The 27,691-nt window shown below is 49.7% G+C and overlaps 2 protein-coding genes across 4 annotated transcripts in view; one reads left to right on the forward strand and one right to left on the reverse strand.

Annotated features, from left to right (window-relative positions):
* The window catches only part of LOC135919032 (high-energy light unresponsive protein 1-like), a 121,970-nt gene extending 121,228 nt beyond the window's left edge, over nt 1-742 (reverse strand). Inside the window, exon 1 of the mRNA XM_070539997.1 lies at nt 480-742. The gene's annotated coding sequence lies outside the window, so the exon portion shown is untranslated. The remainder of the gene's footprint in view (nt 1-479) is intronic.
* LKRSDH (lysine ketoglutarate reductase/saccharopine dehydrogenase) overlaps nt 1-25,823 on the forward strand; it is a 66,898-nt gene extending 41,075 nt beyond the window's left edge. For 2 of the 3 annotated variants that reach the window (XM_065452771.2, XM_065452770.2), the window contains exons 3-25: nt 2,566-2,660; nt 3,770-3,907; nt 4,557-4,886; nt 7,149-7,295; nt 8,441-8,519; nt 9,046-9,173; nt 12,573-12,847; nt 14,001-14,112; nt 14,531-14,590; nt 14,672-14,742; nt 15,686-15,813; nt 16,907-17,036; nt 19,006-19,116; nt 19,226-19,334; nt 19,674-19,750; nt 20,419-20,482; nt 21,045-21,209; nt 21,647-21,742; nt 22,110-22,225; nt 22,718-22,806; nt 22,902-22,969; nt 23,388-23,496; nt 25,207-25,823. In XM_065452771.2, the coding sequence (XP_065308843.1) occupies nt 2,571-2,660; nt 3,770-3,907; nt 4,557-4,886; nt 7,149-7,295; nt 8,441-8,519; nt 9,046-9,173; nt 12,573-12,847; nt 14,001-14,112; nt 14,531-14,590; nt 14,672-14,742; nt 15,686-15,813; nt 16,907-17,036; nt 19,006-19,116; nt 19,226-19,334; nt 19,674-19,750; nt 20,419-20,482; nt 21,045-21,209; nt 21,647-21,742; nt 22,110-22,225; nt 22,718-22,806; nt 22,902-22,969; nt 23,388-23,496; nt 25,207-25,328 (2,814 nt within the window). In that variant the 5' untranslated portion in view covers nt 2,566-2,570 and the 3' untranslated portion in view covers nt 25,329-25,823. Of the gene's footprint in view, nt 1-2,027; nt 2,186-2,565; nt 2,661-3,769; nt 3,908-4,556; nt 4,887-7,148; nt 7,296-8,440; nt 8,520-9,045; nt 9,174-12,572; nt 12,848-14,000; nt 14,113-14,530; nt 14,591-14,671; nt 14,743-15,685; nt 15,814-16,906; nt 17,037-19,005; nt 19,117-19,225; nt 19,335-19,673; nt 19,751-20,418; nt 20,483-21,044; nt 21,210-21,646; nt 21,743-22,109; nt 22,226-22,717; nt 22,807-22,901; nt 22,970-23,387; nt 23,497-25,206 lie in introns of those variants that run through there. The other variant, XM_065452769.2, reaches the window with a different exon arrangement.
* The last annotated feature ends 1,868 nt before the right edge of the window (nt 25,824-27,691 follow it).

Genomic DNA, 27,691 nt, shown 5'->3' on the forward strand with positions numbered 1-27,691 from the left:
GAGATGCCAGCGGCGAGATATCTCACGGCGGCACTTCGTGTCGATCTCGGTGCGCGTATATGCGCAGTGTACACTTATCGAACACGCCCGCCACTCGTGCGACATCTCGGCCGCGCGCAATCTCGCCAGCTCCTCCTGACGACACCCCCCGTGACGCGCTGGAAGCTTGCGCCACGACTGCAGCTTATCGTACGCCCGTATCATCTACTCCCCGCCGCAGTACCTTTACTGCCCCACGTCGTCTCGGGACCCCGAGTTCTGTGCAGCAATGCTTAGGCTGTCGACCGAGATCGACAGTGATCGAACACCTCGGCGTTGGAGAGGGGCGGCTGAGAAGGGAGAGTGAAAAATAAAAGCCAGTTTCACTTAGATATTTTCTGATCGACCATTTGAGCTTATAAAGGAGCACTAAATAGGAATATTGAGTTATGCTGTATCAGTAAATTACGTATATGCAAGAGGAAAACAGCCGCTCTTACCGTGAGACGAGTCTTGGTAAACCAGGAAAGTCGCAAAGACGAAAGGTGGATGCCGACGCCGCCTTGGAGTTCTTGATCCAGCTTAACGCGACACATTGCGTCTACTTAGGTATAGTTATAAGCGTTTATCGCGACATGCGAGATAGATTATATTTGCAGGAAAGGCAGTGATCGAGGTCGACCTTAGCTTGTGCGTTCTTGTCTGCCAGTCTAAACAAAAATATTGAGCCTAGACTCGTACCAGCAACCTTCGAAAATATTTCGTGTGCCCAAGAAGCCTCCCCCCCTCCCCCCCCCAAAAAAAAAAGAACAGCATACATTGAAATCGCTGTAGTGCTGGTGGCGCTTAGGTTACGGCGCGAAATTCATAAAAATTCAGCCTTTAGCTTTTTTTTTCAGTCCTCTCTTTCGCCATATTAACGAAATTGAGAGTACTGAAAGGATGTTTAAGTATTTAATAACAGTACAAAAAAATACTTTAAACTGATTCTGCATTACTCTAGCGGCGACGCTCGAAGCAACACCGCCAACGCTATAGCGAAAGACGTGGGGTAGTGGATGGCTCCGCATTAGTTTTGAGTACTTGCGGTTGTTCACGCATGCGCAGAAGCCTCGGTACACGAGCGTTTTTGCATGCCGCCAGGCATCGTAAGTGCGGTCGCCGCCACGCTGAGTCGAACCCGCAACCTCATGCTCCGCGATGTCTGCAATCTGCGAATTTTCCGAATACGCAGCGGAAGACGGAACCGCCGTTTCGCGAGTCGTGGACTCACCCAGAATACAGCGGCCATCGCCGATACATCTCGTTCACGACCAAGCGTCAAGGGTCTTCGTTTGTTCGAACGCGTTATTCAGTCAAAGGAAGGAATAAGCAGGCCGGCAGTGGCATTCTGACGTCACAGCGAGCAACACCGTGACGCGTTGACGTACACGAGCCGCGTCTTTGTTGGCTTCCCCGATCACGCATCCCAACCGATTACGCGGGGCGAGTTCACATAACCCTCGAACGTCGCAAAAATCGCGCGCGCGACGCGGTCAACGCTGCATCTGCCGCAGCTGCGGCGTCGCGTACCCGCAATATAGCGAGGGAAATCGCGCGATATGAAACAATCTTGCGCTAGAACATACACAAAATAGCCTGTGTTGCGTGCGCCTCTGATTGTCATCCTCTCTTTCTCTTTCGCCCTCTCAACCACGTCATTCAGAGTGACAGCTCAGCATGAAGACGGAAAAACTCACCTTTGCGCAGAGATAACGCGTACTTCCGAATTACGACTGCCACATGTCACGAAAGCGGACAAGCGGGAAAGACTACTTTAGTTTTTCTCGCCTAAATCTACAAACGCGCGACCGCGCATTGTACGCTGCCCTGATGTATCAATCCGCGAAGGCGATGTGATTTCGTTGAGAGCGACGTCTCGGGTGCCTTGGCGCTGCACGCATGTACCAAAGTACCGACGCGCCGCTGAGCGATGATAGCCGGGAGAGAGGAATGTCGCGCATTGTGACGTCACGCGTTGCTTCATTATTTAGGGGGGGAGGGGAGAAGGGAATTCGCATAAGCGGCATCTGCTGACCGCTGCCTCTTCATTGTCGGCCCAGGGGGAGACGCCGAGGGGACGAGATCATGTTCGTCGGTACTCGGCCCTAACTGCAGTGAAATCGGCGCGGAGCCTTTCAGTTGTTACACCGTGCCTTCCTAAAAGGTTCGTGCGTGTGTGCCTTTTCGGTGTAGCGGAAAGGGTGCATTTAGGTTCTGTTCAAGTGGAAGCATTCGAAGTTTTGGGCTTTCTGCGCTGCCGGTGGTTCCTGTTTGTGTCGTTTAGCTGACCATCGTTACTCTCATTGGTCCGCGCCTCGGATATAGTGAAGTCGGGGTGGCATCTTTGAGGTCTTGCCCGATGCTTTTCTTCCCGATGTGCTTGAATACCGGTTCCTGTGTGTGGCTGTGTTCGATGTGAAGTACAAATTTTGTGTTACGAATAGCGCGGATTTCTGTTTCGTTTGGCGCCGTCCAGTGTTCGGCGTGGTTCGGTTCGAGTTTGTTCTAATCGAGGACTCAACGCCCCTTGCTGGTTACGCGCAGATAAAATGCTGCATATGCTGAAGGGTCGCCGGCTGCCCTGCCTGAAGGCCGTCCTATCTCGCTGCTCTTCGGAGCTGCGCTCTGCGAGGCACAAGGTGAGTAGCGCACGTGCGTTCTTGTAATCTTCTTCCTCTGTTGTCGCACTCTTAAGTGAAGTGCAAGGTATTACAAGAAAGTGAAATTAAATCAATCAAAATGAAATCGCAGTAGTCGGTTTCCTAAAGCAATTTGCCCCCTGGTATATGACAATTCTGCAAATTATTGTGACAGACTGCGCGATTTCTTTTATTCTCAAGGTGATGGTTTAAGTCGGGAATTATCGTAGGCATATAGCCCGTGACGTGCAAGCTACCGTCACATAAATATGTCACCTTTTGCCTTTTCGTTTTCTTTCCATGAAATCCGCAAAAGCTTCATTAAAGCTTCTTTCTGGACGAGTTGGTGCATACTTGATTTGAAAATTATACCAGCGATAACACACGCAACCATAAAAGAGCAAGGACGAGACACAAGCGCTGTTTCTCGTCGTTGTTCTTTTGTGGTTGCGTGTGTTAGCGCTGTTATAATTTTCAAACCGCGAAAACCTTAAGTTGCTTGCTGTAGTTCAGCGAGTCGCTGCCCCTGTCTCCTCAATATTACCGCTCACCTTAGAGACGCGTCACTGCTGCTAGAAACGTTAACGGCAACCACCGCTCAGTGGTTATGGCGTTTTCTGCAGCTGAGGTTGCGGGATCAATTCCTGGCCGCACCAGCTGCATCCTGGTATCGGAGGCGGTATGCTAAATAACTCGTGTACCCAGTTTAACTTTCTTTTCCGACATAAAACCGTACCAACAAGCTTAAGTTCAGACTCCTTTGCAGTACGTAAAGGTGTCTCAGCTTATGCTTGTTGGTATCACGCAGGTAATATCAACCGGCTTTTCTGTTAGAAACGTGCGATGGCGTTTTATCGAACTGTTTTACGTATTACTGAAGTACTAAAGCGCCAAACAGACGACACAAAAGGGACACGGACGAGCGCTTACTACCAACTTACTAACAGTTCTTATACTGAGCGCTCGTCCGTCTCTCTTCTTGTGTCGTCTGTTTGGCGCTTTAGTATACGTCAGTAACATGCACTAACTAGCCCAACAAAAACTTCTGCTTTACGTATGCCCCATCTGTGTACGTCACTCGTTCAACTGTGCTCACGGGCTGTCCGCAGACCATCGCCATCCGGCGCGAAGATGCGTCGCTCTGGGAACGTCGTGCCCCCCTGGCGCCCCACCATGTGCGAGCGCTCGCCAAGAGCGGCGTCAAGGTCTACGTGCAGCCTTCCAACAGGAGGGCCTACCCGATTCAGGTAAGCCAGGTTTTGCCCCGATTTCCTATAACCACTTGCGAGTTATTACAGCTTTAGTTCCGACGCGTTGTCGTGTTAGCCGTACGGGCAATACGGTAATCCGCAGCCCCTCGGCTGGATCCGTTCTGCCGAACGGAGAATTTGTCGTATGACCATGTGTTCTATTTGTTTTTTTTTCTTTTGCGTGTGGTATGGTAAGCTGGTATTACGTAATGCACCACTAAAGCGGTGTTGCAAATGCGGATTTCTCCCGTTAATGTCCCGAGTTCAACTCCAGTCGCATTTTAATTTGGAGCAACTGAGAAAAATCGTCCGTAAGCTTCAACATTGTGCAACTACATTGATCCGCATCGACCCTCTAATTGACGTGGTTTACAGAATCGCCTAATGCTTTCGGTGTGAAATGACGAATTCGCAAACTTGATGCCTTAGAGTTCCGTAAGTTCTTGGCAAATATCGTAAAACACTTCAAGTCCTACATCAATACTGATGACTGCCATCGTCAAGGTTTATTTTCCTCTCCCAAATGCAAGGAATTTGATTCAGTTCGGTGCTGGGGAACCCAGAGCCGTCAGAGCTCAGTAAAGCTTCCCCTCTCAACAAACGACCTCCAACAGAGCCGTCGTCCGGTTGATTTCTCCCGCCGCAGGCTTACGTGAACGCCGGCGCGGAGGTTCGCGAGGACATCAGCGATGTGCCGGTCATCATCGGCGTCAAGCAGGTGCCCATCGACCAGCTGCACCCGAACAAGACGTACGTGTTCTTCTCGCACACCATCAAGGCGCAGGAGGCCAACATGCCCATGCTGGACGTCATCCTGGAGCGCAACATCCGCCTCATCGACTACGAGCGCATGTGCGACGAGAACGGCTCGCGCGTCGTCGCCTTCGGCAAGTACGCCGGGAAGGCCGGCATGATCAACATCCTCCACGGGCTCGGCCTGCGACTGCTCGCCCTGGGTCACCACACGCCGTTCATGGTGGGCGCACGAGTCCGCTTTGCTTGCGCTAAGCCGGCACTTCTCAGCGTTTCAGTTTCTTTCAATCGTCTTTCATGACGCTGCAGTGCATTTATAAACAGTGCCGCGCCGTCGTGCAGGCTTCAGATTGTCTGGACCAGGACGAATTTTTTTTTTCTATTGCATTAGTGTGTACAGTTTTGCTAGCTGGTATTTCGTTATTGCAAAACTAGAGCAATAACAAGGCACGAAGTGACTCAAATCTTAAAAAAAATTGAAGCTTGAAAAAAAAAACGCATTAGGTACTTTTCGAATGATGCGGCTTGTGAATGAGCGCCTATATGTTTGTGTCTTCTTTGTGTCTCTCGAGTACTGCGCTCTATTTTTCCAATCTTGCTTTCAATTTGGGAGATGTTTTCCCTGGAATCTTCATCGGTTTTCCTTAGATGTCTAGTTGAAGTAAGATTAGCTTTTCCTGCGCCAAGCTAAATCTTACATAAAAGTGCCGATTCAACAGAAATAACTTGAGACAAGCTGCAGTACAAGGATTAGCCAGAGTTGAAAAATATTTCATTCCGAGAAGATTTAGCATAAAATGCACGCGCCATAGGCGTTTTGTTTCATGACATTTGTTTGTGGGCTGTCGCTCTCGAAATTCCGAGGAATAACTTTCTAAGTAATGTAAGGCAAGGTACTAGCAACGTTAGTGACAAAAGCAGTTTAGTGCCGTGTAGAATATATACAGTAATTTTTGCTCACGGGACACCAATGTCGGCTAAAGCGCCGGGCACAAACACCGGATTTTCTGCGACACGGGACCTTTAGCGCGATCGTGTTAATATCACGCTAAAAGGTAAAGTGAAGCGACATCCCTATCGTTGTCACATTTGAAGTCCGTGTATCATTTCACCAGCTGCGATGCGAGATGCGCACCGCTCAGACTGTTGCGCGCCTTCGATCGCCGACGTCGGAGCACATATCCAGGTGTTTGTTGGTGCAATCGCTCGGAAAGGCTCGGGAAAAAAAAAATCAACTCACTTTTCGAATGACGTGGCTTTTCGATGTCGGTGCCATACGAAAGTAATTTGCAGATGTATGCCAGTCTGAGTAAATGGTACATCAACGATGGCGAAGCTGCATACCTCAGGTGTTGTCAAACCCACAGGGGTCTATATGCTGGCTGCTCTTAGTGGTGGTTCATCACTGACCCTACGGTCATACCGCCACTTCGGTGCTCCCTCGTAAGCTGCGTTGCTGGCACACGCAGTCGGCTTTCACCGCTGCTGCCGCACGAACACCTGGCTGACTTCCAACGTGGCACCGCTGAAACGCGACGCGAGACAGAAAATTGTGCAGAAACTGTTCACAATGATTTTCAGCGTGAGTGAATACCCGAGCGCTTCAAGAAAGTTCGTTTTATTAAAGGAATTGTGTGCCCGACGAAACGCACTTGCTGCCGTGGGGATATTTAGTTACCGTTTGTTGTTTCATTGCTTAATTCTGTGGAGAACAGAACCGCTAAGTACATGCTGTCTGAGAAGCACGTGGCGTGCTTCTTAGAGTCAAAATATTCTGCGGGAACCCGCAAGGAGGCTGAAGATTCAACTGGGGTGAAGAGCTGTCGCATACTTCAGATTGTAGCGCGAATGTATTGACTGGTCAGCTCTGTCGCATTCTCGAAAGCGCGTTTGATTGAGCGTAATATCTGGCTTTGTGCAGTCGGTGAGTCGGCCACCACTCATTAATCTGATAAGCCTAATGCGGCGTTAAGCCATACATGAACTCCGTTTATGCGCGCTGCCTGGTACAGGTTTATACGGCAAATCGGTCCGTATACACTGAACAGAGAGGGGCCATCAACCGCTTTACAGACAGGCGCTATACTTGTCGCTCGTTCTTTTCGTTTCTCGATCTGCTCAGTGTACGCTGTTTTTTGATTCTGCCGTTGACAACGCGGGTGTTGTTCCAGACTTATTTATAGGTGGTGGCATCGAACAGGCGGTGCAAACTGCACCACGTTCGCGCCGACAGCACTTCTGGTTTCGGCGATCTGTGCGACAAGGCTCGCCGTAAACTGCAATTTTTTAGCTTCATATTTATTTTCTCCCTTTCAAATGTAAGAACCAGAACAGAAGCGAAATTATCTCACTAGAGGGGGATCGGGCAGTGCGGCCCGATCCCCCTCTAGTGCGCTAAGATTTCCCGCGTCTGCAGTGCTTGTGTCCAGGGCGTTTCACGCACGCACTTCGTGCAATTCACGCCGCCATTCTTCCCGCGGCGCAGCACATCGGCCCGGCGCACAACTACCGCAACAGCGGCATGGCCAAGCAGGCTGTGCGCGATGCCGGCTACGAGATCGCGCTCGCCATGATGCCCCGGTCCATCGGGCCGCTCACGTTCGTCTTCACCGGATCCGGAAACGTCTCGCAGGTAGCGTGCTTATTCCTCGTTATTTTTTTTTTGTTACTCTGCGCGCATGTGTTGTCTCTGAACGAGTGCAACATCGTTAGGAGAGAGGGGAAAGAATACGTTGGCCTTTCAACTGATTTTACTTCGGAAAATTAGATCATGTTACGACAGAAAAAATATCATCACACAATTAAAAATTCATACTGACGTTCCGCCTGTGTTGTTCCTTCTTAAAGTCAGTTGAACTATCAAATGTCAATTTTTCGGCCTTACGCAATAGCGGTTGCGTCTATTCGCAAAAAAATTCGCGATCTACTCGACACTCTGAACATAGGTATACTCGAGGGCCGCGCGCGAAGTACAGATTTCAAATGTTTGAGCATTCTTGGTAAACAATAGGTAATCAGTTCAGCCTCACTAACGAAGGTTTCTTATTTGGTTTTACCAAAAAAACGCTATCTTAATGTTTCCTGTTCGTAAATAGTGCACATTTTGTCAAATAAGGCAATTTACGTCTCTTTAAAGCTGGCATTGTGAACTACGAGGATGTGGCGCTAGTCAAGTTGCTGCAAATTCAGCTTCTATAGCCCGACATGCAGCACCACAAACCATATCCCTACCCACTCTGTACAGCTGCACGAACAAATGCGGCTAATAAATTATTCTCCTCTAGCATGTTGCTCTGTTAGTTAACTCGCGCACCATTTGTCAGAAAGTTCAATAAACTGAAAAAAAAAGTCAGAGCTGTATCATTTAATCAGGCGTGTAGCAAGGTCACTGCTTGATCGGAACCTTCGTAAGTCGGGGAAACTGAAAAAATTACAAGTGGCTCCGCCACCTTGAATTTCCTGAACTAGTACCCCGTAACGTCACATTTTGTCTGAAATGTTTACTTTCATGAAAATTCCATATTCGATTCTGAAAAATCAAGAACGAACATTCAACATGGTGAGCTTTCAGAACCCATCCTGCACATGAACGGCCCAGATGCGCCGAGATAATTCCGGATACGTGACATCAAACTGACCTACAAGTACTGTAGTTTGGCACGAAATTCAAGAACCTCGACCTATATTTGTGCCGTCACATTTACCACCAAGTAACCGTAGATGACTCTATAAACAACACACCATCAGTGACAGCGTTGTCGCTCTTTCCCGTTCCAGGGTGCGCAAGATATCTTCGAATCCCTTCCATGCGAGTGGGTCGATCCGAGGGACCTACGTGAAGTGTGCGAGCAAGGCAGTAAGTCAACAAATTTCTTAACGCGGGCATTCGAACAGCGAATTTTTGCCATTGCAGTGCGAATACGCGAACAGCATTACCGTCGAATAGAATGCTCAGTATTTGTCTTCTATAACTGAATAAAAAGAAAGCAGGAGATACATGACATCATCGACATAACTTTTTAGCTCCAATACACGCAACGCCATTTGAAATTCCGTTCGATTTCGTATCATGTAAAGTGGAAGCGAGCTTCACGATAATTTTACAATAACCAAGAACCTGAAGCGGTCAGGTTGTCGTATGATTTGGCTCTTCTAAAGGCGGAAAATATTGAATTGCAGCCCAACAGTGACCAAAATAAAATGTGTAAACGATTCAAATGTCGATCGAATACTTATGTTCGAAGAACCAGTATACGATTCGTGCTAAAAAATTCCAATATTCACGGACCCCCAATTGACAAGGGTTTGCTCTAATAACCGTGGCATCTCCTGACGGGTCTGCGTGGGCAAACAAAGCCAGTAATTCCTGCCACCTCTTTCAGCCATCACCAAGGTCTATGGCGCCGTGGTCAGCCGGGACGACCATTACCGAAGGATCGAGGATGACCACTATGACCCCGAAGAGTGCGACCAGTTCCCCGAGCGCTATTACTCCACCTTTTCCAAGGACGTAAGTCACGGTCGTTATGACCATTTCACATCCTCGGTTGAAATATGAGCGCCAATGCAATTCCTTAAGTCATTAAAACGCGATGCAGTGCACACACTGAGTTTACCTCTGATGTGCTCGTGCATTCGAATTATCAATTCAAATTGATCATCATAAAATAGAACAAAGAAGATGAGTTTCTGTTGGCCCGACGTTCTCTCCAGGCCGCCAGTTATGATGAGCATTTTGTTTATTTCGCATAACACACCTTTTGTGCTCGGTGTGTCGTGTCCTGTGCGGCGTGTGGAGGAGGCTCGTGGCCTCATATGAACCCTTGCATGACGAACAGTTCGTTCATAAAGTTCTGAATGAGCTCGTGGAAGGCGACGAAAGTGAGGCCGAATGCCAGCGATACGGGAAGCGCCGGCAGCGCACTCTGCATGATGGCCAACATGAACAGGGTGACACATATGCCCACCAGGATGCCGACGAAGCAGGCGCACACGATGGTCCAGTCGCCGAACGTCGCCACTTTGCCGACGAGGACGCTGTAGAATACAAAGTCGCCGAGCCCCATCTTGATGCCCTGGCTCTCCTGGTCGTCCGATCCGCTGTCCGAACTGGAATCCTCCTCATCCTTCGCCGCTGACAAATCCGCCGACGGCTTCTTGACTTGGCCCCGTCGTCCTTGAGCTGGCGGAACTTCCGCTACCTGGGCCGGCGGCGACTCAGCCTGTTCGGCCTGATCATCGGCGACGTCGTAAGACTCCGGTGCGCTGGAGCCAGCGTCCGACGGCCTGCGGTAGGACATCCTGCGGTCTAGCGGCACGACATCGGGAGGCCCTGCGTCCGACGGCCTCGGCAAAGCCGGACCAAGTTGGTCGGGAACGTCGGACGGTCGCCGGTCGGATGCCCTGCGACCGTGGGAGCGTCGCTTTTTCGCCGAGTCGTGCTTCGGCCGCGTCGCCATTCCCGGGAATGTGCCCACCACCATTGTGGAGAAGACCAGTCCCGGCTGCAGGCCCTCATTCCTCTCCTTAGCCGTCTCGACGAGGATCCTCAGTGGCCCGACGACGGCCAGCACGGCGACCAGGTCCCAGATGGGTATGAGGCACAGCACGACCCACAGGGTCCAGGCGGGCAGGAACTTGAGCAGAATGATCGACATGAAGGCAGATTCGACGATCAGGTAGAACTGCTGCAGCAGGAGCGGGCCCTTGGACAGTATCACGACGAGGCCGAGCCCCATAAAGTTGTAGACGAAGAAGCCAACCGAGAAGATGTCGGCCGGCACGTTGTACTTGTTGAAGAAAATGTCGATGTAGGTGACGGGCGACATGACCAGGATCATGGCGCAGGCGAGGGTGATCCAGGCTCCGATGACGGTGTAGTAGCGGTAGTAGTAGAGCGTCACCATGAGCACCGTCATCGTGATGACCACTCCGAGCAGCAGGAGCGCGTTGGCCGCCGCGTTCGTGACTCGCGTGAAGGACACCTGCTCCTCCGTGTCGGGCAGCGGCGTGTAAGGCAGCGTGGCGCCTCCGCTGTCCAGGAAGCGAGGGCTCAGGTTGATTGTGATGATGACGAGTAGCATGCAACAGCTGACTGCCGTCAGTATTCGGACGACGTGCGTCAGCGCATCGTCCAGCACGTCCCAGAGGAGGTTCGCGGGTAGCCTCTGCCGTTCCTGCGCCATGACTGCAGCTTCGAACAGCACGATTTCCTGGTGATGACGATTTCCTGCCCAGACGCTTCTTTCTTGCTCGCGATACAAAGGCAGCGCGAGCATTTGCGCGGTTGGTTGGTTGGTGCATGATTTTATGACCTAACCCACTACGATGTTTTCGTGTCGGCAGAATATATCCTCGTCCTGCCTGTACAGCGTTAGCGAATACTATAGATTCAGCCGTATGCGCAGAGTAATCTGCAAAACATTCTCCTTGTACATCTCTTCGGTTTAGTCGCGAGAACAAAATGTTCGTGCAGATTTTAGTGTAACTGCGCCGTCCAAGAAATCATCGGTGAGGGGTCTTGTATCTCGTAGAACGGCACATTGCTTCAACAGATGCGACCGCACGAAAGCTTCACGTAACGTGTCAGTTTTATAGTGAATGCCTATATGTAACACCTCCGCAGCGTTTGCCCAGTGCTGTCCTCCTCTGGTGCCCCACGTTATTTTAGCACTGCAGCTATGACTAAGCTGTTTACAAATCGTACACACCCTATCACCGTCGGTAAAGACTAAAATCGTCGGCTCTGGAATATAGCAGTGCTCAGTCTTTCGTAACTCATCGTGAGTTCCTATGAGCTCTACCACTTGCCCTTATTTTGCTGGCATTGCCCGTAATCAGTGGTATTACTCGGTCTCTTCTTCTAATGCGGGTTTCATAGTAGTATATATACAATGTGCAGCAATTTCTATGTGATATCTTCATAGCCTGTCTCTCTCCCAAACACCTTCACCTGCACGGAGTAGCAGGCTAATTGCATGACACAGGCCGACCACGTGCCGAGCTGTGCTTCCTTCTTTTGGGCTGCAGAAAGGAGCGCCTTCTTCCCATAGTAAAACCCCATCAGCCCGACCTCTTAACCTTTAGCTCATTAAAGTTCTTTTTCTCCCAGCCATCTCCTAACCACCATTGTTTTGCATCAGCCGACTGAGTCTTATTCCCGAAAATTTCCTAACCTCATCGCATCACTTCATCTCCTGCACTACTCGACTGTGCGTTCTTTCTCTTGACGTCTATTGTTACTTCAAGATTACTTGTTTTGTATGGTTGGATTTCTCCCTAAGTGTGATGCGCACCTGCTGAAGAGAGTTATCCCAGCATCGAGTTCTGCCAGGAAAGCATTGAAGCTGACCTACCCCTTCCACGAACTGCCCAAGTCCACTTCTTTCTTTTTAACTCGACTGAAATATCAGCTACACTGCTTCGCTGTCCAATCCACGCTGCTGTATTCATGTCATTGGGTCGTCTTGAAAGGGCAGCGCAGGACGACAAAAACAGAAAGCAGGAAAGAGAGGAGACAGCTTAGTTGTAGAGCCCCGGCCTCGGCTACGGGAGGTTGCTGGTTCGATTTTCACCGACCGCAGGCACCCACTGGTTCTCATATGCGCCCAAGTGTACTACGGCCTGGAGTTCGGCTTTCTTCAGGGTTGGTACGCTTGGGAAAACAGCCTGCGCCCTAAATTCCCGTCCAGACCTTCGTGCCATTCACTGCACTGACGGCAGTGTTATATACGCTTAGACAAGTCATAAAGGTCCCTAGGACTTAGCAAACCTTGCCACATTATTGCTCGCGGTGCCCTTGCATCTTGGGTAGGGTCAGTATTCTGTGCTCGCTCTGAGTCTGCGACCAACCTTTTTCTTTACTTTTTCTTTCTTTTTTTGTGGTTATAACGTTCTCTTGTCCCCGCAGATCGCGCCGTACGCGTCGGTGATCGTGAACGGCATCTACTGGGCGGTCAACTCCCCCAAGTTGCTGACCATTCCGGACGCCAAGCGGCTGCTGCAGCCCACCAACACTCCGTGGCTCCCGAGCAGCGCCGGCGGGCCGTCCCTGCCTCACCGGCTGCTCGCCATCTGCGACATCAGCGCCGACCCCGGTGGCTCCATCGAGTTCATGAACGAGTGCACCACCATCGACGCGCCGTTCTGCCTCTACGACGCCGACCAACACAAGAACACCGAGAGGTAAGCGCCGGTTCGGCACGCGCGTTCTAGCTCCCTCGACACAGCGCCTCCTTTCGTCACTAACGTTGCCGTTCCTTGCTGTGGTTCTATTTTATTACTGTACTTCGTAACAATTAATTTCGTTTTGCATTGCCTCCCGTGGCGAACCCTGGTGGCGAAAATGGTGCGGCGTCGCAGACGATGAACATGCGGTGAAAAGAACACATCGTTACAATATTAGGGCCGCTGACTGCTGTCTCTGCCAAAACAATTTTTGACGAGTGCCGTGCGAGAGCTGAGCGTTTGGCTTTATACGCGAGTTCTTGCACACCGTAGTAATACCGCACTCTTGCGGTAGCATCAAAATTTTGAAGAACAGTGGCAAACATGTCACGACGACGGGACATAGTTTTCTGAAAATCATGTGCTTGAAAACCTGACGGCGGTGATACCCCGTGCGCGTTAATTGCCCGCCCTTTACAACTGCTTTGACATTAGTTCCTTGATTATTTTATATTATGCTATTATTATTCTATTATTGCATTGTCACTATAAACACTACCTTTTGATAAACTATAATTTGAATTTTTTTTCAGCTTACAGCCTAAGAGTTGGTGAGCACCTAGCTGTCGCATGCGTAGCAAACTGCGTAGCGTAGGACAGCGGTTCCTAAGAACGAATGTTTTCATTGATGGCGTCTCCATCGACGGGCGCTGCACTTAAAATCTGCATGTGCCTCATCGACATGTAGCTTTGAACGTAGCTGGTCAGATGCTTCTGCAACTCAACTCACTTTACGTGCCAGCAGAATCTAGAGCCTGCATGTCCTTCGGTACTTCTTACAGTGTAAGAGGACGTGAAACAAATTGAAGGCCGTAACAAGACAGAAGAGTGCCGGGTGGACAGGGCGGAGGGCAAGGTTAATCTGTCCTACTTCAAATTGTCTTGCGTCTTAATACATCGTAATAAGGAGCAACCAACTAGGCCAGCCACAAGTAGTAATATGCCCTCTGGTCTTTCGGCCACTTTCGTTTATTAAATACGTCTCTGTTATGGCTGAGACACCTTGCACGCATTTCACAATGCTTTATGGTAGTTAGCTGCGGCTAGATTCTCGACTACATGCAACGTCCGATTTTGGTTAACGTGGCATCCCGTTTCCCGCATCTTTCAGCTTCGCAGGCCCCGGCGTTCTCGTGTGCTCCATTGACAACATGCCGACGCAGCTGCCTTTGGAAGCGACCGACTACTTCGGGAAGCTGCTCATGCCCTACATCAACGACATCGTAAGAAATGCTGCCAGTCACCACAGTAATATATGACAAAGTTCAGCGAGCACAAACTTCTCGCAAGTTTGCTTGAAGGCACATTTCGCGTTAGTGGTACTTCGCTGGCTTAAGCGCGATATCCGCGGCAGCTAAATCCTCATACTATGCCACCAATTAATATAAATGTCATTGTTATACATATATTGGAGGGGGGGGGGGCGTATTGCCTCCGTCTGCTTACACTGATGCGAACTTACTATTACAAGCTGTAGACAATCTCCTAGCAAGATCATAGCGTGGAAGTGACACTATGAAACTGACCACAGTACAGGCTAGTGTGCCATCACCTGGGCAACCCGAACAATTTGACCCCTCTACAAGACTGAACCATTTTTTAAGACGATGACTCGAATCCCAATATGCGACTTTCTTCCAGATGGCCTCCGACGCGACAAAGCCGCTGTCTCAACACCGAATGTCACCTGTCGTCGAAGGGGTGCGTATAGCGTCTCGGCATACTTGACGGTTTCAATCTCCCTCCAAAATTCTGACGCGCGTGTGCTTTTCTTTCACGCAGGCAGTCATCGCCAGCAACGGAAAGCTGACGCCCAACTACGAGTACATAGAGGACCTGCGCAACACGTCGAGGTTAGTTTTAGTCCAGGAGTCGCGCACAGGATCGCTTGCGTAGCAGATGAGTTCTTGTTGACGGCACGACTTTCCGAGGAGGCAGGCTGCGTCGACAACGGCTTCAATATTTAACGTGGATGAAATGATGCCGCAGGAGGGTCACGTGGGCCATACCAGGGGCTCGAGAACCTTGCTATAGTTTACTTTTCTTATTCCGTCAGCGCGCAGCGGAGCTAGCATAAATCACAGGTAAAGTGTGATCGCGCGTACTTCGGGAAACTCCTGTAACGTACACGTCAACGTCACGGCAGCATTTCATGGCGTAGGTTAAGCAGTAATACACCTGTAGTAGCGTGCAGAAAAGGCTTCTCCTTAAATCAATACTGAGAGGTCACGTGCACCTCAATGTTAGAGTCCCTTGTAACTCGGCTCACTTCTGAGCTGACGACTATGGCGCAGCTCACCTTACACGGGCGTCGTAACAGTAAAGCGTGTCGCTCATTGAGCGACACGCTTTACTGGTGGGAATGGCAACAAGTGTGGCCAAGGACGTTTAAATTGTGAAACGACCAAATAATGTATACGCATGTGTGTCTGTATATCTACATATGCAGAGGTCCTCCGATTACCGATTTTACTGCCGAATATCGTCCTGCTTCAAACAGTGCGAAAACAATCCGCATGAGCGTGTATTCAGTCATGTCAGATATCCAAAGGGATTGAATATGAAATTGCCCATGTTTACATCCTTATTGGATTCGTAGTGGAAATGTTGAATATTCGCACAGCCTTATAGTCACCTTTCTCCTGAGGCTGCTTTGTTATTTCTTGTAGTGCCTCTAAAAAAAAAAGGCCGCCATTTCGCGAGAGGCTTATCTGAGTGGCCTGCCTTCTCGAGAGCGGTGCTGCTATCTGCGGTATCGCTGCCGCTGCAACGCGCGCGCCCCGTTCCCGTGCGCAGGTCCATGAAGAAGGCGCAGAGTGCGACGGCTGCGAAGATGAAGAAGGTGCTGGTGCTGGGCGCGGGCTACGTGTCGGCGCCTCTGGTAGAGTACCTGACGAGGGACGACTCCGTGCACGTCGTCATCGGTACGGCACTTCACTCTCTGTACTAGGGTGGGGAAACGTAATCGCGAACGACGCATGCGCGAGAGCAATTTCGCTAGGCCTCGGAGGGGGGGGGGGGGCAGAGCGGCCAACCGCCTAATACGGAGGCCAACGCAAAAGGTTGCCTGGTAACCGGTTGTGCACCTCCCTGCAATAAAACGTCGCTCATGCTTTGGCGTAGTTGTGGTACAAAGCAATCGTTCGCTGTCACTTTTCAGAGAAACATAAATATCGCTACTTCCGAGCCCAACATGACCGGGGTATTCTCAGCGTTATGCTTGGTGCGTATTAAGTTTGATCTATCGGCTCTCGAAGTTACGCTGAATGTGGCCCTGGCAAGGCTCAGAGCAGAGAGGCAGGCCCTGCTATTTCTGAGTTAAGGCACCGAGCCGAAAGGAAAAAAAAAAATGTTGGACTAGGGTTGTTCTTTGAGCACATACGGGAAGGCTCAGAGAATGCATCCGGGATTGCTGCTTTTAGGCTTCCAGCGGTTGTTCAAGCAGCCAAGACTGCGTCAATGGCTGCAAGATTGATTTTGTATTCTGTGCTGCATGCAGCGTAGTCATGCGAGCTTCTTATTGCGCAGGTTAAACTTGGGTGTCGCCTTTACATGCCATTTCTACTACCCGTCAGGCGCGCAGACTCTCGAAACATTTGTGTGAACGGTCCAAAACAGTCGAGCGCATACTTGTATGCTCCAATGTACATGCGAATGTTAAAGCATCGGCCCCTTCAACGACATTAATTAGCAGGATATTATTGGCTGAGGCTAACTTCCTTTGAGCCCTTAGTTGGCCAAGTCATTGGTGGGTTTAGTGAATTTGAGCAATGCAGATTTAAATTCCCGGCTGTGGTTTAAGCCACTCCGGATGCGAATCTTGAATGTTTTTCTACCGTCTGTTCTTATCGCCCGTCGTCTTTCTTCTTTCTCTCTGTGTAGAGCAGCGGGGTTTTATCTTAGCCCGGCATGCGCCTTCCTTCAAATAAATTTCGTTTTCACCAGCCTCAAGGACTGAATGTGGCATACACGATCGAATGATTCTCCTTTCCACTGCCCCCTTGTGCTCTCTCTCAGGAACGGCATTCCAGAAGGAAGGCGAGGCTTTGGCCATCAAGTCACCGAACACCGAGTCCGTGGTCGTCGACGTGACGAAGACTCCGGACGCGATACAGAACCTCATCAAGGACGCCGATTTAGTGGTCAGGTACACCACGCCCCCAGGCTGTGTCCGCAGCTGCCGCATGTGCGCAGGCTTTCGGACAGCAGTTCTTTTTCAGCCGCCATACCAGGCGGCCCGTTGTCATTTCCGGTGAGGTTGCTGTTTAGGAAATTGAAATGAGTGTTTTCCGGAGGACAGTGCGAACGTGAGTGCGCTGAGGTTGCCGCAGTTTTCATAAAATTATTCGACCTTGCGAGCTTACGTCCATCGCTCCGATATTTTTTTTTTTGCGATAGCAATTATATGGACACTCCAGGCGCATTTCTGGCGTCACAGTGAGGTTCCGTATGAGTGAAAGCGTGTAAGGGTGAGCAGGCGAACGCGGTTCAATCTCGCGTGCGCGAGCAAGGAACGTGGCCCGGATGCGTGCGCCCTCCTGTGGCGCGCATGGCAGGGGGTGAGGCGTGGGAGAAGGGGCTTTCTTCTCCGACAGCTGCTACGGTGCCTCGATGTCCTACTCGCCCGCCACTCCGTACAGAGTGGAGGAAACCGCGGCGTCTACTACGGCATTGGCCACGCTTTTGGCGGACGCCGTAGTAGACGCTTTTGGCGGACGCCGTAGTAGACGCTTTTGGCGGACGCCGTAGTAGACGCTTTTGGCGGACGCCGTAGTAGACGCTTTTGGCGGACGCCGTAGTAGACGCTTTTGGCGGACGCCGTAGTAGACGCTTTTGGCGGACGCCGTAGTAGACGCTTTTGGTGGACGCCGTAGGGATGCGTTGCCGGCGCTCGTGTCATGAAAGCGGTCTGCGACGTGGATAAAGTGCACGCCCACGCGGGCCTCACCTTTAAAGCGATGTGAGACGTTTTCAGAGTGCGCGTAGTGCCGGTAGCTTCGTATGCGCTGTGCTTTCGACGTTTCGTACGTGTTGAAGCGACAGATGCACGGAGGTCAATTGGCTCCTGCCGCGATTCCTAACTCTAGCCTTTTCACACTGTTTCCGCCTTCATCAAGCGATGTGTGTTCATGTTTACCTGTGTGCGCGTGACACCGTGCTGGTTAACTTAGTTATAACACTGACGGGCTAGTTCGTTTGAATCCATAATAGAATGTGTAAGCGCGACTGCACAAGGACTTGGAAAGAAGCAGACACACAAAGACAGCGTTGTCTCCGTGTGTCTGTTTCTTTCTACGTCCTCGTTGAGTCGCGCTTACACATTCTATTATTGTTAATTAGTAAGTGAATGTTTACAAGTGTAAACGGTCGATAAAACTACTATCCTTAATCGCACAGCTATCTGCTAATTTGCTATCGGTATCGGTGGTTCTCCTTTCCGGCGGAACTGCCCATTTTTTTTATTTCTATATAGAATAGAATCGTCGGTGCTGGTGCTCATTTGTTTTCTAGAGCAGCTGAACTCGGCTGCCACTAACCGCGGTGGCTTAGTGGCTATAGTGGCACTGGCGAAATACAATATCGCCAGTGCCTCGTATATGGAGGCACGTTAAAGATGCCCTGGTGGTCAAAATTAATCCGGAGTTCCCCCGCTACGATGTGCCTCATAATCAATTCGTGGTTTTGGAACGTAACACGGCAAAAGTAATTCATTCGTGCAACACGGCTGCCATCCTCAGCCCATCCTGTCTATTCGATGTTCCATATTTATGGATATAAATATTTCATGCAATGGAAGCAGTGAACTAGCCGAGCTATGTCTTAAGACTGTACACCATGTTCTTGTGTTCAGTGCCTGTCCGTGTTAATTGCATCAGCTTGTAAAGCAACGTTCTAAATTTCTTCCGCAACATGTGATTAGGGGGACTGTTACCGCAAATATGCATTTCCTGTGATTGCTTTACGCACCTATAGTCGGTTAACATTGCTTGACGATGTGGACTGACAGTGTTTTTTAGTCAGATCATAAAAGTATCTCAGTGTTGTGTTTTTACTGTAGCATTCGCGAGATCTTGCACAAAAAGTGCGGAACTGTGAAACTGTACTTATTTTAACAGCTTGCTGCCATACCCGCTACACCCAACGATAGCCGAATACTGCATCGCACACAAGACAAACATGGTGACCGCCAGCTACCTCACCCCGGAGATGAAAGAACTGCACAGCGCGTAAGTGCCGTTTACTTAACTTTCTCTCGGGTCTGGGCAGCTACTTGCCTCAGACTTGCGCCAACGAAGTGACGTTCATCAAGATTATTTCCTGTGACCATACTTTCAGAGCCGCTGACGCGAACATCACGGTCATGAACGAAGTCGGTCTCGACCCTGGCATCGACCACCTTCTGGCCATGGAGTGCTTCGACGAAGTACGCAGAAAGGGAGGCAAGGTAGGTCGACGCCGTACACATTCTTCGTGTATTGTTAGGCACCAGACGAGTCATTGTACACCGAGGATGTGGCTTCGGTTACATGCACTCGACGCGAACGGGTCGAGTCGGAAATTAGCTGACCCAGACTGACCCGACCGCCTTTAAAGTGCATCCGCCAAGCGAGTTTCAAAGACCTACCCATCCTTTGACGAAGGGGTGACAGAACTCTCGCTCGGCACAATCCGCTGGCGTTCACGTGACCCCGACGAGCAGTTTACAGCCGGACAACCCAACTCGACCCGCCTGTGTCGGGTTCATGGCTCGGATTGCGCTGACGGTGCATTGTCGTTTCTGCAGGTCGTATCCTTCGTGTCCTACTGTGGTGGGCTGCCGGCCCCGGAACACGCCAACAACCCGCTTCGATACAAGATCAGGTGGGCGTTGTCAAAAGAAACTTTGCGTGCGCTCAATGTCCTGATGTCTCCTTTATGTCATGTCCGTAAGTTCGGGCTGTATACGCTGAGCAGTCAAAAACCAAACAAGATAAAACCGTTGTTGAAATATTTTTCATCGTCGCACCAAGGGGGGAATAAGTAGCACGTGAGCATGTTCAAATAGCGAAATATGCTGGCTTCGAATATCGGGCGCAACACTAGATATTTTTCGTATGACAGTGAGCAAGAAGAAAAAAAATTTAGGAGGGCGGCGGGCGCGGAAGGGGGGGGGGGAATAGAAATTATTGTACAAAGGCTTTTCTTTTTAAACAGGCGCAACGCCATTTGTAAGTCTGGTTGAATAGCTTTTTAATAAACAAAATGTCAACAAAATGTCAGCACCGTATACCACGGGCGCTCGAAGCATGCCGATGGACGATATGTGCCTAAACATTTCTTTTTACCACCAGCAAGCTCCGATAGAGGCAGTGCAACTGTTTCTTTGGTCATAGTAGGAAATTGTGAAATTGGACAAGTCTCTTGAACCGCATTCCTCAATTCGAAAGAAAAGTGTACGATACGTAATTCGCACACGCTTAGGAAGTAGTAAAAATAAACGTAAATGACAATCTCGGAACCTAATTATGTCCTCTTCTTACTCGTCACAGCTGGAATCCACGAAGCGCCTTTGTCAATTGCATGGGACCGGCTCGATATCTCGAAAACGGCAAGGTAAGCGACCGCAATTCAAACCGATTTTTCGATATTTCCCGCATTGCAGACGCAGGAGTCGGGATTAAATGCAGATTCCACCTGCATGAATGTTGAGCCTGGAATACGGCTGGATGTCAGCCAGCTGCAGCGGTAACCTTTCGAATGTATTCCGTATGGGCGCCACGTTTATTGCATCGTATGCAAGGTCGTGTCCATAGAAATCTCGCCTAGCAGCATCTTCTGAGTGAGCTCGGACACTCTCGGCCTGGGCTTGCTGCACCGTGACAAGCACACTCTTATTCAGAAATGCAACTTAAGTCTAAGCTCATGCTTGACTTGATTTAGATGACGCGTCGCGTTAACGTGCCCAAAGACGCTGATTGGGTTTCCTTCGGTGCGTTTTCGATAGGCGTCACTTAGATCAAGTCAAGCTTGGGCTTCAACTTAAGTTGCATGCCTGAATACGGGGGTAATTACATTCGGCAAGCCTGTCGGCGAGTTTCGCCACGCAGTCAAGCATCGCAGCTCTCGCGACGGCGTCAACGCACTTATGGCCAACGCATTGCTTGTTTCCGTGCAGGAGGTGGAAATAGCTCCCGGTAGTCTGCTGGACAACGCCCAGCGCGTTCCCTTCCTGCCGGGCTTCAACCTTGAGGGATACCCGAACAGAGACTCGCTTGTCTACAAGAACACCTACGGTATCAACAACGCCCACACCGTGCTTCGCGGTACGCTCAGATACAAGGTGAGGAGTGCTGATGCAGTAACGATGCGCGAGGTCATTAACAAGAACGCCACTACACATGTGGCCAACTCTGGGCTCGCACGGGGGCCCTGAACTTGCACGTTCATTGGAATGGCGTCGCGCAGGTCAACGTCAAAATCGTTTCATCGACAGTTGTATGTCGGCGCAGAAAGCGTACAAAAACTGTAACATGTTCTTTCAGACCCGAAATGCGACGCTTCTTAAGATTAACAAATAACATCTGCAAATCGTTCCCTCGTTCGGTGAGGTCGCAAGAAGCTGCTTCATGCGATTGAAACTGGTGGGCCATCTGAACTTATGCATTTGAATGGTTTTCACGAAGTGTGCCATGCGTGTAAGCGTGCAAAGCGACGCAGTCAATTGATTGGTTAATATTTACTCAGGTTACCTCTAACGTATCGCGGTCTTTCTCCCAGGGATTCTCAAGCGCCATGAAAGGGCTTCAGCTTCTCGGACTTCTAGGTACCGAGCCTCACCCCAGCCTGCACCCGAGGGGACCGGAGATCACTTGGGTATGTTGTTAGAATGGATAGTTGGGCGTGTTGGTTAAGCATGATTTCTGAAGTGAAGACGCTAAAATGACGGAGGACAAAGAAGAAACATCGTGAAGTCTGGGCCTCCACGATGACATACACATACACACAGGGCGCCCTGTGTGTGTGTGTGTTTCTTCTTTGTCCTCCGTAATTTAAGCGCCTTCACTTCAGAAAACCTGGGTATGCGTCGAATTTTTGCCAAGTGGCATTACATCCGTGTGATCGCACACTCGCCGTTTAGTTGCCACTTGATATTCAGGCTCGTAGGTCGTTCTTTTGTGCACTGATTTGCTACCTTATACACTTGCCATGGTTATTCAGCACTTATATTTCGTTTGCACAGCGCCTGTTCATGACGACGCTGATGGGCCAACCGGACAATCTGCTCACCTCCAACATCAAGAATCTCATCTACGACCGGGTGGACAAGTGCGAGTTCAGGACGAAAGCCATTGAAGAGTACGTTCGCTCCTCTGTGTTTGTTCTTCCATGCTTCTGTTACCATGCGTCTAGTGACCTCATACTAGCTAAGCTCGCCCAAGTTGGTTTTGGAGGGACAAGCACACAAGGAGCCCTGTTACCTGCTATCCTTGTCCAACGACGTTTTTGTTGACATTGTGAACTGAGTTCACCCAATTTTATCGCTACAATGGCTTCAAGAGCACTGCTTTGTATTTGAGAATAGCATCGTGCTGACCTAAGTGCCTGTGATTCTGTATTCGCGGACTGTGGCCACATTTGACTGCTGAACCAAAAAGAAAATTGTAACTACTGCATTTAATCTGATGCCAAATGTTACGTCGGAGAATGATGGAGAGAATGTGCATACTCCAGAAAGTGTTAAAGGCGAGGATATGGGTGATGTTTAAAGCTTATAAAGTACTTGGCAGCTTTGACTGACAGCTTTAATATTTAAGTGATGCCGCATCCTGTGCTAAACGCAATTTACAGTCTGGGCCTCCTCGATGACATACCGGTTGAGAAGAAAAACACACCCCTGGACACGCTCATCTTCCACCTGTCCAACAGGCTTGCATACGGTAAGAATGGGCGTCTGTGGTTCTGTGTGGTGTATTGGTTGTATGTGAGCGCACCCGTTTGAAGTGTTTCAAGTCTGCCTGTCCGTCTGTCGCAGAACCTGGCGAGCGGGATATAGTCATAATGAGGCACGACATCGGGATCCAGTGGCACGATGAAAAGAAGGCAAGTTTCCCTGCGTTACAGCGTCATCGCAGCGAATGAACGCTGATTACAATACTTCAGCGAAAGATAATGTGGACGGAAAGGTGAACGATATCCTTAGAGCAATATGTATGCATTGTCCGTTATGTGACGGGCTACCTTAATTTTCTTCGAAGAGCACGTGCTACGCAAATACAGATAAAAGCCCGCTATCCACGGCATTTCATTCAGTCTGGTCGTAGGGTCAGCACTGCTCAGACGCCACCGTCTCTTTTATGCACGTATAGTTGACGTTGTTGCTTATTGCGCATCTGAGATGGCAATCTGCCTCGGGCGCGTTATACGATCAAAGTAGTATACGTCCACATGATAACATCTTCGAACTAGTTCATCCTTTAAGTGTTGTGAAGTTTATACCGCTAGCGTGACTGTTGTGCAGGAAATGAGGCACGTCGACATGGTGACCTACGGAGACCCCAACGGCTACTCTGCGATGGCGAAGACCGTCGGCTACCCGGCTGCCATTGCTGCCAAGATGATTTTGCAGGGTGAGTAAGGTCGTCAGTAGCAGTTCGCGAAGCGTAGTGCTACTGACTTGCCCGATAGGCCGGTCCCACTAATCTAATGGGGATGCTCCCGAATAAGCCGCGTAGATTTTGATGTCACCGCTTTCGTCACGTCGGGCTTTGGCAATGGAAATTTCGGTTCAACTTGCTTGACGTCATAGAGCAGAGGATACAGGCCTGCTATCTAAGAGGCATCGGCTGAACAGTTGTTTTGCACATGCGTCGTCCCTTCTTTCGTCCTGCCGATCGTGCTGCGTATGTTGAACATGTACCAAAGCACACGTTCCAAGAGATATGTAGTTAACATGCTCTCTGAACTCGTGTACTGAGAGAGAAAAACTATAGCTTTTGGGTGTCCGTTCAAAGTGTTCGCCCTAAATTCGTGGTTCCGAAGTACACCCCGACTGTACAGGGGTGGTCATTTTAAGTTTTACGAAATTTTAAAAAATAGCCTTTTGCAGGTAACATAATTCTAGTCCTTGAGGTGGAATATCGAGAGATGGGCATTAGTTGCAGGAGAAACCGAAACACATATTCAACTAATTAACAAAAATCCACTAATTATTTTAGAGCGCAGTTCTTTAGCACCCGTTCCTGCGTCGGCGTTGTCGCTCGTAACCGAGCGAACGAGCAGCAGCGAAGGATGAAGGCGAACGCGGAGCGCAGAGGGAGATGAAAGACGTCGATGGCGAAAGAGCACGAGGAGGAAAACGAAGGAGGTGTAGCGGAACCATGAGGCGGAAAGCGGAGGAGGGGGGTATGGCGAAAGCGTGAGAAACAGAGCTTAGTGCCGTGTAAGATGTGCTTTGCAGCGACGATGGCTACGAGATGGCGCCAGAGTAGCGTGTGTCGTTGTATAAAAGCGCTGCATGAGCGGAGGTCTGTCTGCGGCGGCTGCTGTGAGTTGCGCCCACGCATCGCCCACGCTCCAGCTCTCGCAATCTCCCGATTAGCGAGACAGTCGCGCCACACTTAGCTCCGTTTGCAATGTGCCGCACGAGACAGGTTGTCCGCGCCAGCCAATATATCGCGAAATCAAAACACGTATACAGCTGCGATCTAATTTCGCATTAGGGCGTATCTCAATGTCGGTGAATATTTTTAGTTAGTTACTTTACTGTACGTATTGCAATTTACGAATTGTACCCGGTGAGCTTGTAAGGCGTATCCACATTGAATTAATTTCCAGAATGACGCCAGTTTGGAGTTATGCACCGTCAAACTTGCCCTAAATATACACTATTGTTCCACTTACTTTGTTATCAAGACGCTTTTTCATATATTGAAGCACTCACTTTGGGAAATGTATCGAAACTGGTGTCATCCTGAAAATTCATGTGAAGTGGATACATCTTGGAAACCCACCAGCTACAGTTCGTAAATTGCAATATGTGCCGTAAATTAAGAAATTAGCGCATATTGTTATTTAGTTAATCTTGTGGTTCGATCTCTCGTGTTAGTAATGTAAGCCTCTTCGAATAATCCATCCCAAGGACAACAAGTAAGCTATCTACAACAGGCGATATTTAAAAATTCCAGAGAACTTCAACATGATCTGCCTGTGGACAGACACCGTACTGAACGTTTTCAGTCCTGCTCTGTAGCCACAGCACAGGTCCAGTAGTAACTGCATGCCTGACCACAACGTTCCTGCGCGCTGCGCTGACGATATCACGCGACACTCCTTCGCAGGCGAGATCCAAGCCAAGGGCATGGTGCTTCCGTTCGCACAGGAGATCTACGGGCCAATGATCCAGCGACTCAAGAACGAAGGCATTCGATCCTCGGAGACGACCACGAAGAACTACCCCTAGCGTGTGCAACCGCACCGTCCCTTGCAGAGTGACGTTGGTTAAGGTGGACTCGCACCACGTGAAAAATCGCTGAATCATTCCGCGGAGCGAGAGTGGCGTGGCTCAACGCAGGGCGTCAAGACCTTCGCAGACAAGCGGATTGCGGTGGGTTTCAGCGCGCAGGGCCACGTAACGCTCCGTCCTCGAAATGAATCGGCAGTTTCGTACGTCGCGTGAATGTGTTGCCTTCAAGAAGCGGTTTCGGCTTCAAACTTCAGTGCCGTCGCGTTATGTGCGACCAGGCACGAAAGAGACGCGATTCGTGTTGAGTCGAGACGTCGGGAACTGCCCAGACTCCGGAGTCATCGAAGTCGCAGCAGAGTGCAACGGGTCTTCCGCAGCCTTCACTGCCCTGCTTCCATGTACATAGACGTTGCCGCGCTTTTTGCGCCCAGCCAACGTGACCATTTTTTTTACCGTTTTAAAAATCGCTCAATAAAAAATTCAGAACCTAAATACGTTTCTTGTTTCGGAGTCAAACCACAAACGACAGTCTCGCTTTCTTGTTTTACTGAGTAAGCATTGATGCCTTTTGCATACTTCGACCGGGAATACAAGTTTTATTAATTTCTGCTAATAAATTTACGTTGTAGTCGGACCTTACGTGAACGCCGCGCGCGGGGTTGGGTGTAGCTATAGGTACATGAACCCAACAAGGCTACAGCTGCAGAAAATTAACGTCATACATATAGTTGAGATCACACTTGGGCACTTGAGATCAACATACAGTGCTCATATGCGCGCGGGGTAAAAAGTGAGTAGCTGTGCTGATTGTAATCTCCAATAGAAGAAAAATATCTAGTTGTAAGTGAAAATTTCCGAACGGGCATCGAATACACAATATAACAGTACTGTAACAGTAATGCATGTCAGCTGTTGCCTGTGTCTGTACCAGGCGCTGGGGGTATACTTTATTGTGACCGTTCACACAAGCGGCAGAAAAAAAAAAAACGCCTCACTTTGTCGTGACATCACTAACACCGAGACATCTGCGACTAAATGTGCAAGGAAATAAGTACCGCTTGCTATAGGCTGGCGTACCATGAACACTGCCTGGTCCTACGCAATTCATCGTGCGCATCACATAATTGCTGTTCGTGAGATTCACGATCATAACGCACGCGTAACGTTTTCAGCCACAGAAGCAGCGCAAGAGTTCCTTGCTATGCACGTAGTGCATCGCCTATAGAGGCGCCACTGATGGCCACCTAGCGGTCACTTTCGAAAGTACCCTCTGGCTGCAGAAGTAGGCTATGCAGTGGTAGGCAGGGGAATTATTAGAGCAATGCTACCGGCAAGCTCTTGCATGTATTTGAGCACTTGATCCACCGCGCAAGAATTGTCCTTCGACACGCCTTGAAGCTTTCGCCACCATGCAGATGCGATGGGTGGTGCTTATTTCGCTCGGAAAACTTCAATAAAACAACGAATCGCGAGCAACAGCACAGCAAAAATACGGCGGACAGTTGCCTCCTTACCCGAGTGCACTTAGCAAGGCCGCCACCAGTGGCGCAACCATCGACGCGCACTATGGGCACAGTTACATAGACCTCGTGCTCTTTCCTACCTCCAACCTTCTCGTGAAAGGATAAGCATGGCTAACCACCTGACCATGCGTTTAGTTCGGTTATTACAGCCCCCTGTTTACTGTGATCGCGTAGTTTGATTGGTGGGGAATACGGACACTAATTAGGCATCTTTCTTTTTTTTTTGCAAATGATCGATGCCGAAACACCGAAAAATATGCGAAACGGGTTGCTTCCTGGCTGCGCGGAAGTTGAGTAACACTGTGGCAGCTTCTCAAAACACCTCAAGTCTTCCAATACTGAAAATATCTCTTTCAATTTAATTGTTTTCAGGACCTTTCTTCAATGTTGTAGAGAAGGTCTTCCTGGAGTGCATAAAAACTCGCCCTTGTTTCTGAGTTAACTTTATTTCTCGTCCGTGCGAGGGGAGACTGGGTCTAAAGGCACGAAGGCCTGACAGAGGTCCCAGACCGCACAGTTACAACAGCGGTTATAATCAGTACAAATCCAATACCAGCACTCCCCTCGTTTTTATGTGTTGTGTGAGTGAGAGAGCCAGAGAGAAGTGAGTTTATTCGCACCCATCAAATAGATGACAGGGGTGGAGGCTTTAGCTTGGGCCCCCCAATCATCCTCCCTAACCGTCGGCCGGGATCTCTTGGGACGCGGCGGCGGTCAGGGCGAGGTCGATGACATGTCGTTGAGCATCTTCTCCTTGGTTGAGTAGCAAGGACTCCCAGGATTCTCTACATTTAGCTGGCTCGGCAAAGCTAGGACAGGTCCAAACCATGTGGACTA

Source organism: Dermacentor albipictus, chromosome 6, assembly GCF_038994185.2.
Source record: "Dermacentor albipictus isolate Rhodes 1998 colony chromosome 6, USDA_Dalb.pri_finalv2, whole genome shotgun sequence".
Classification (NCBI taxonomy): domain Eukaryota; kingdom Metazoa; phylum Arthropoda; class Arachnida; order Ixodida; family Ixodidae; genus Dermacentor; species Dermacentor albipictus.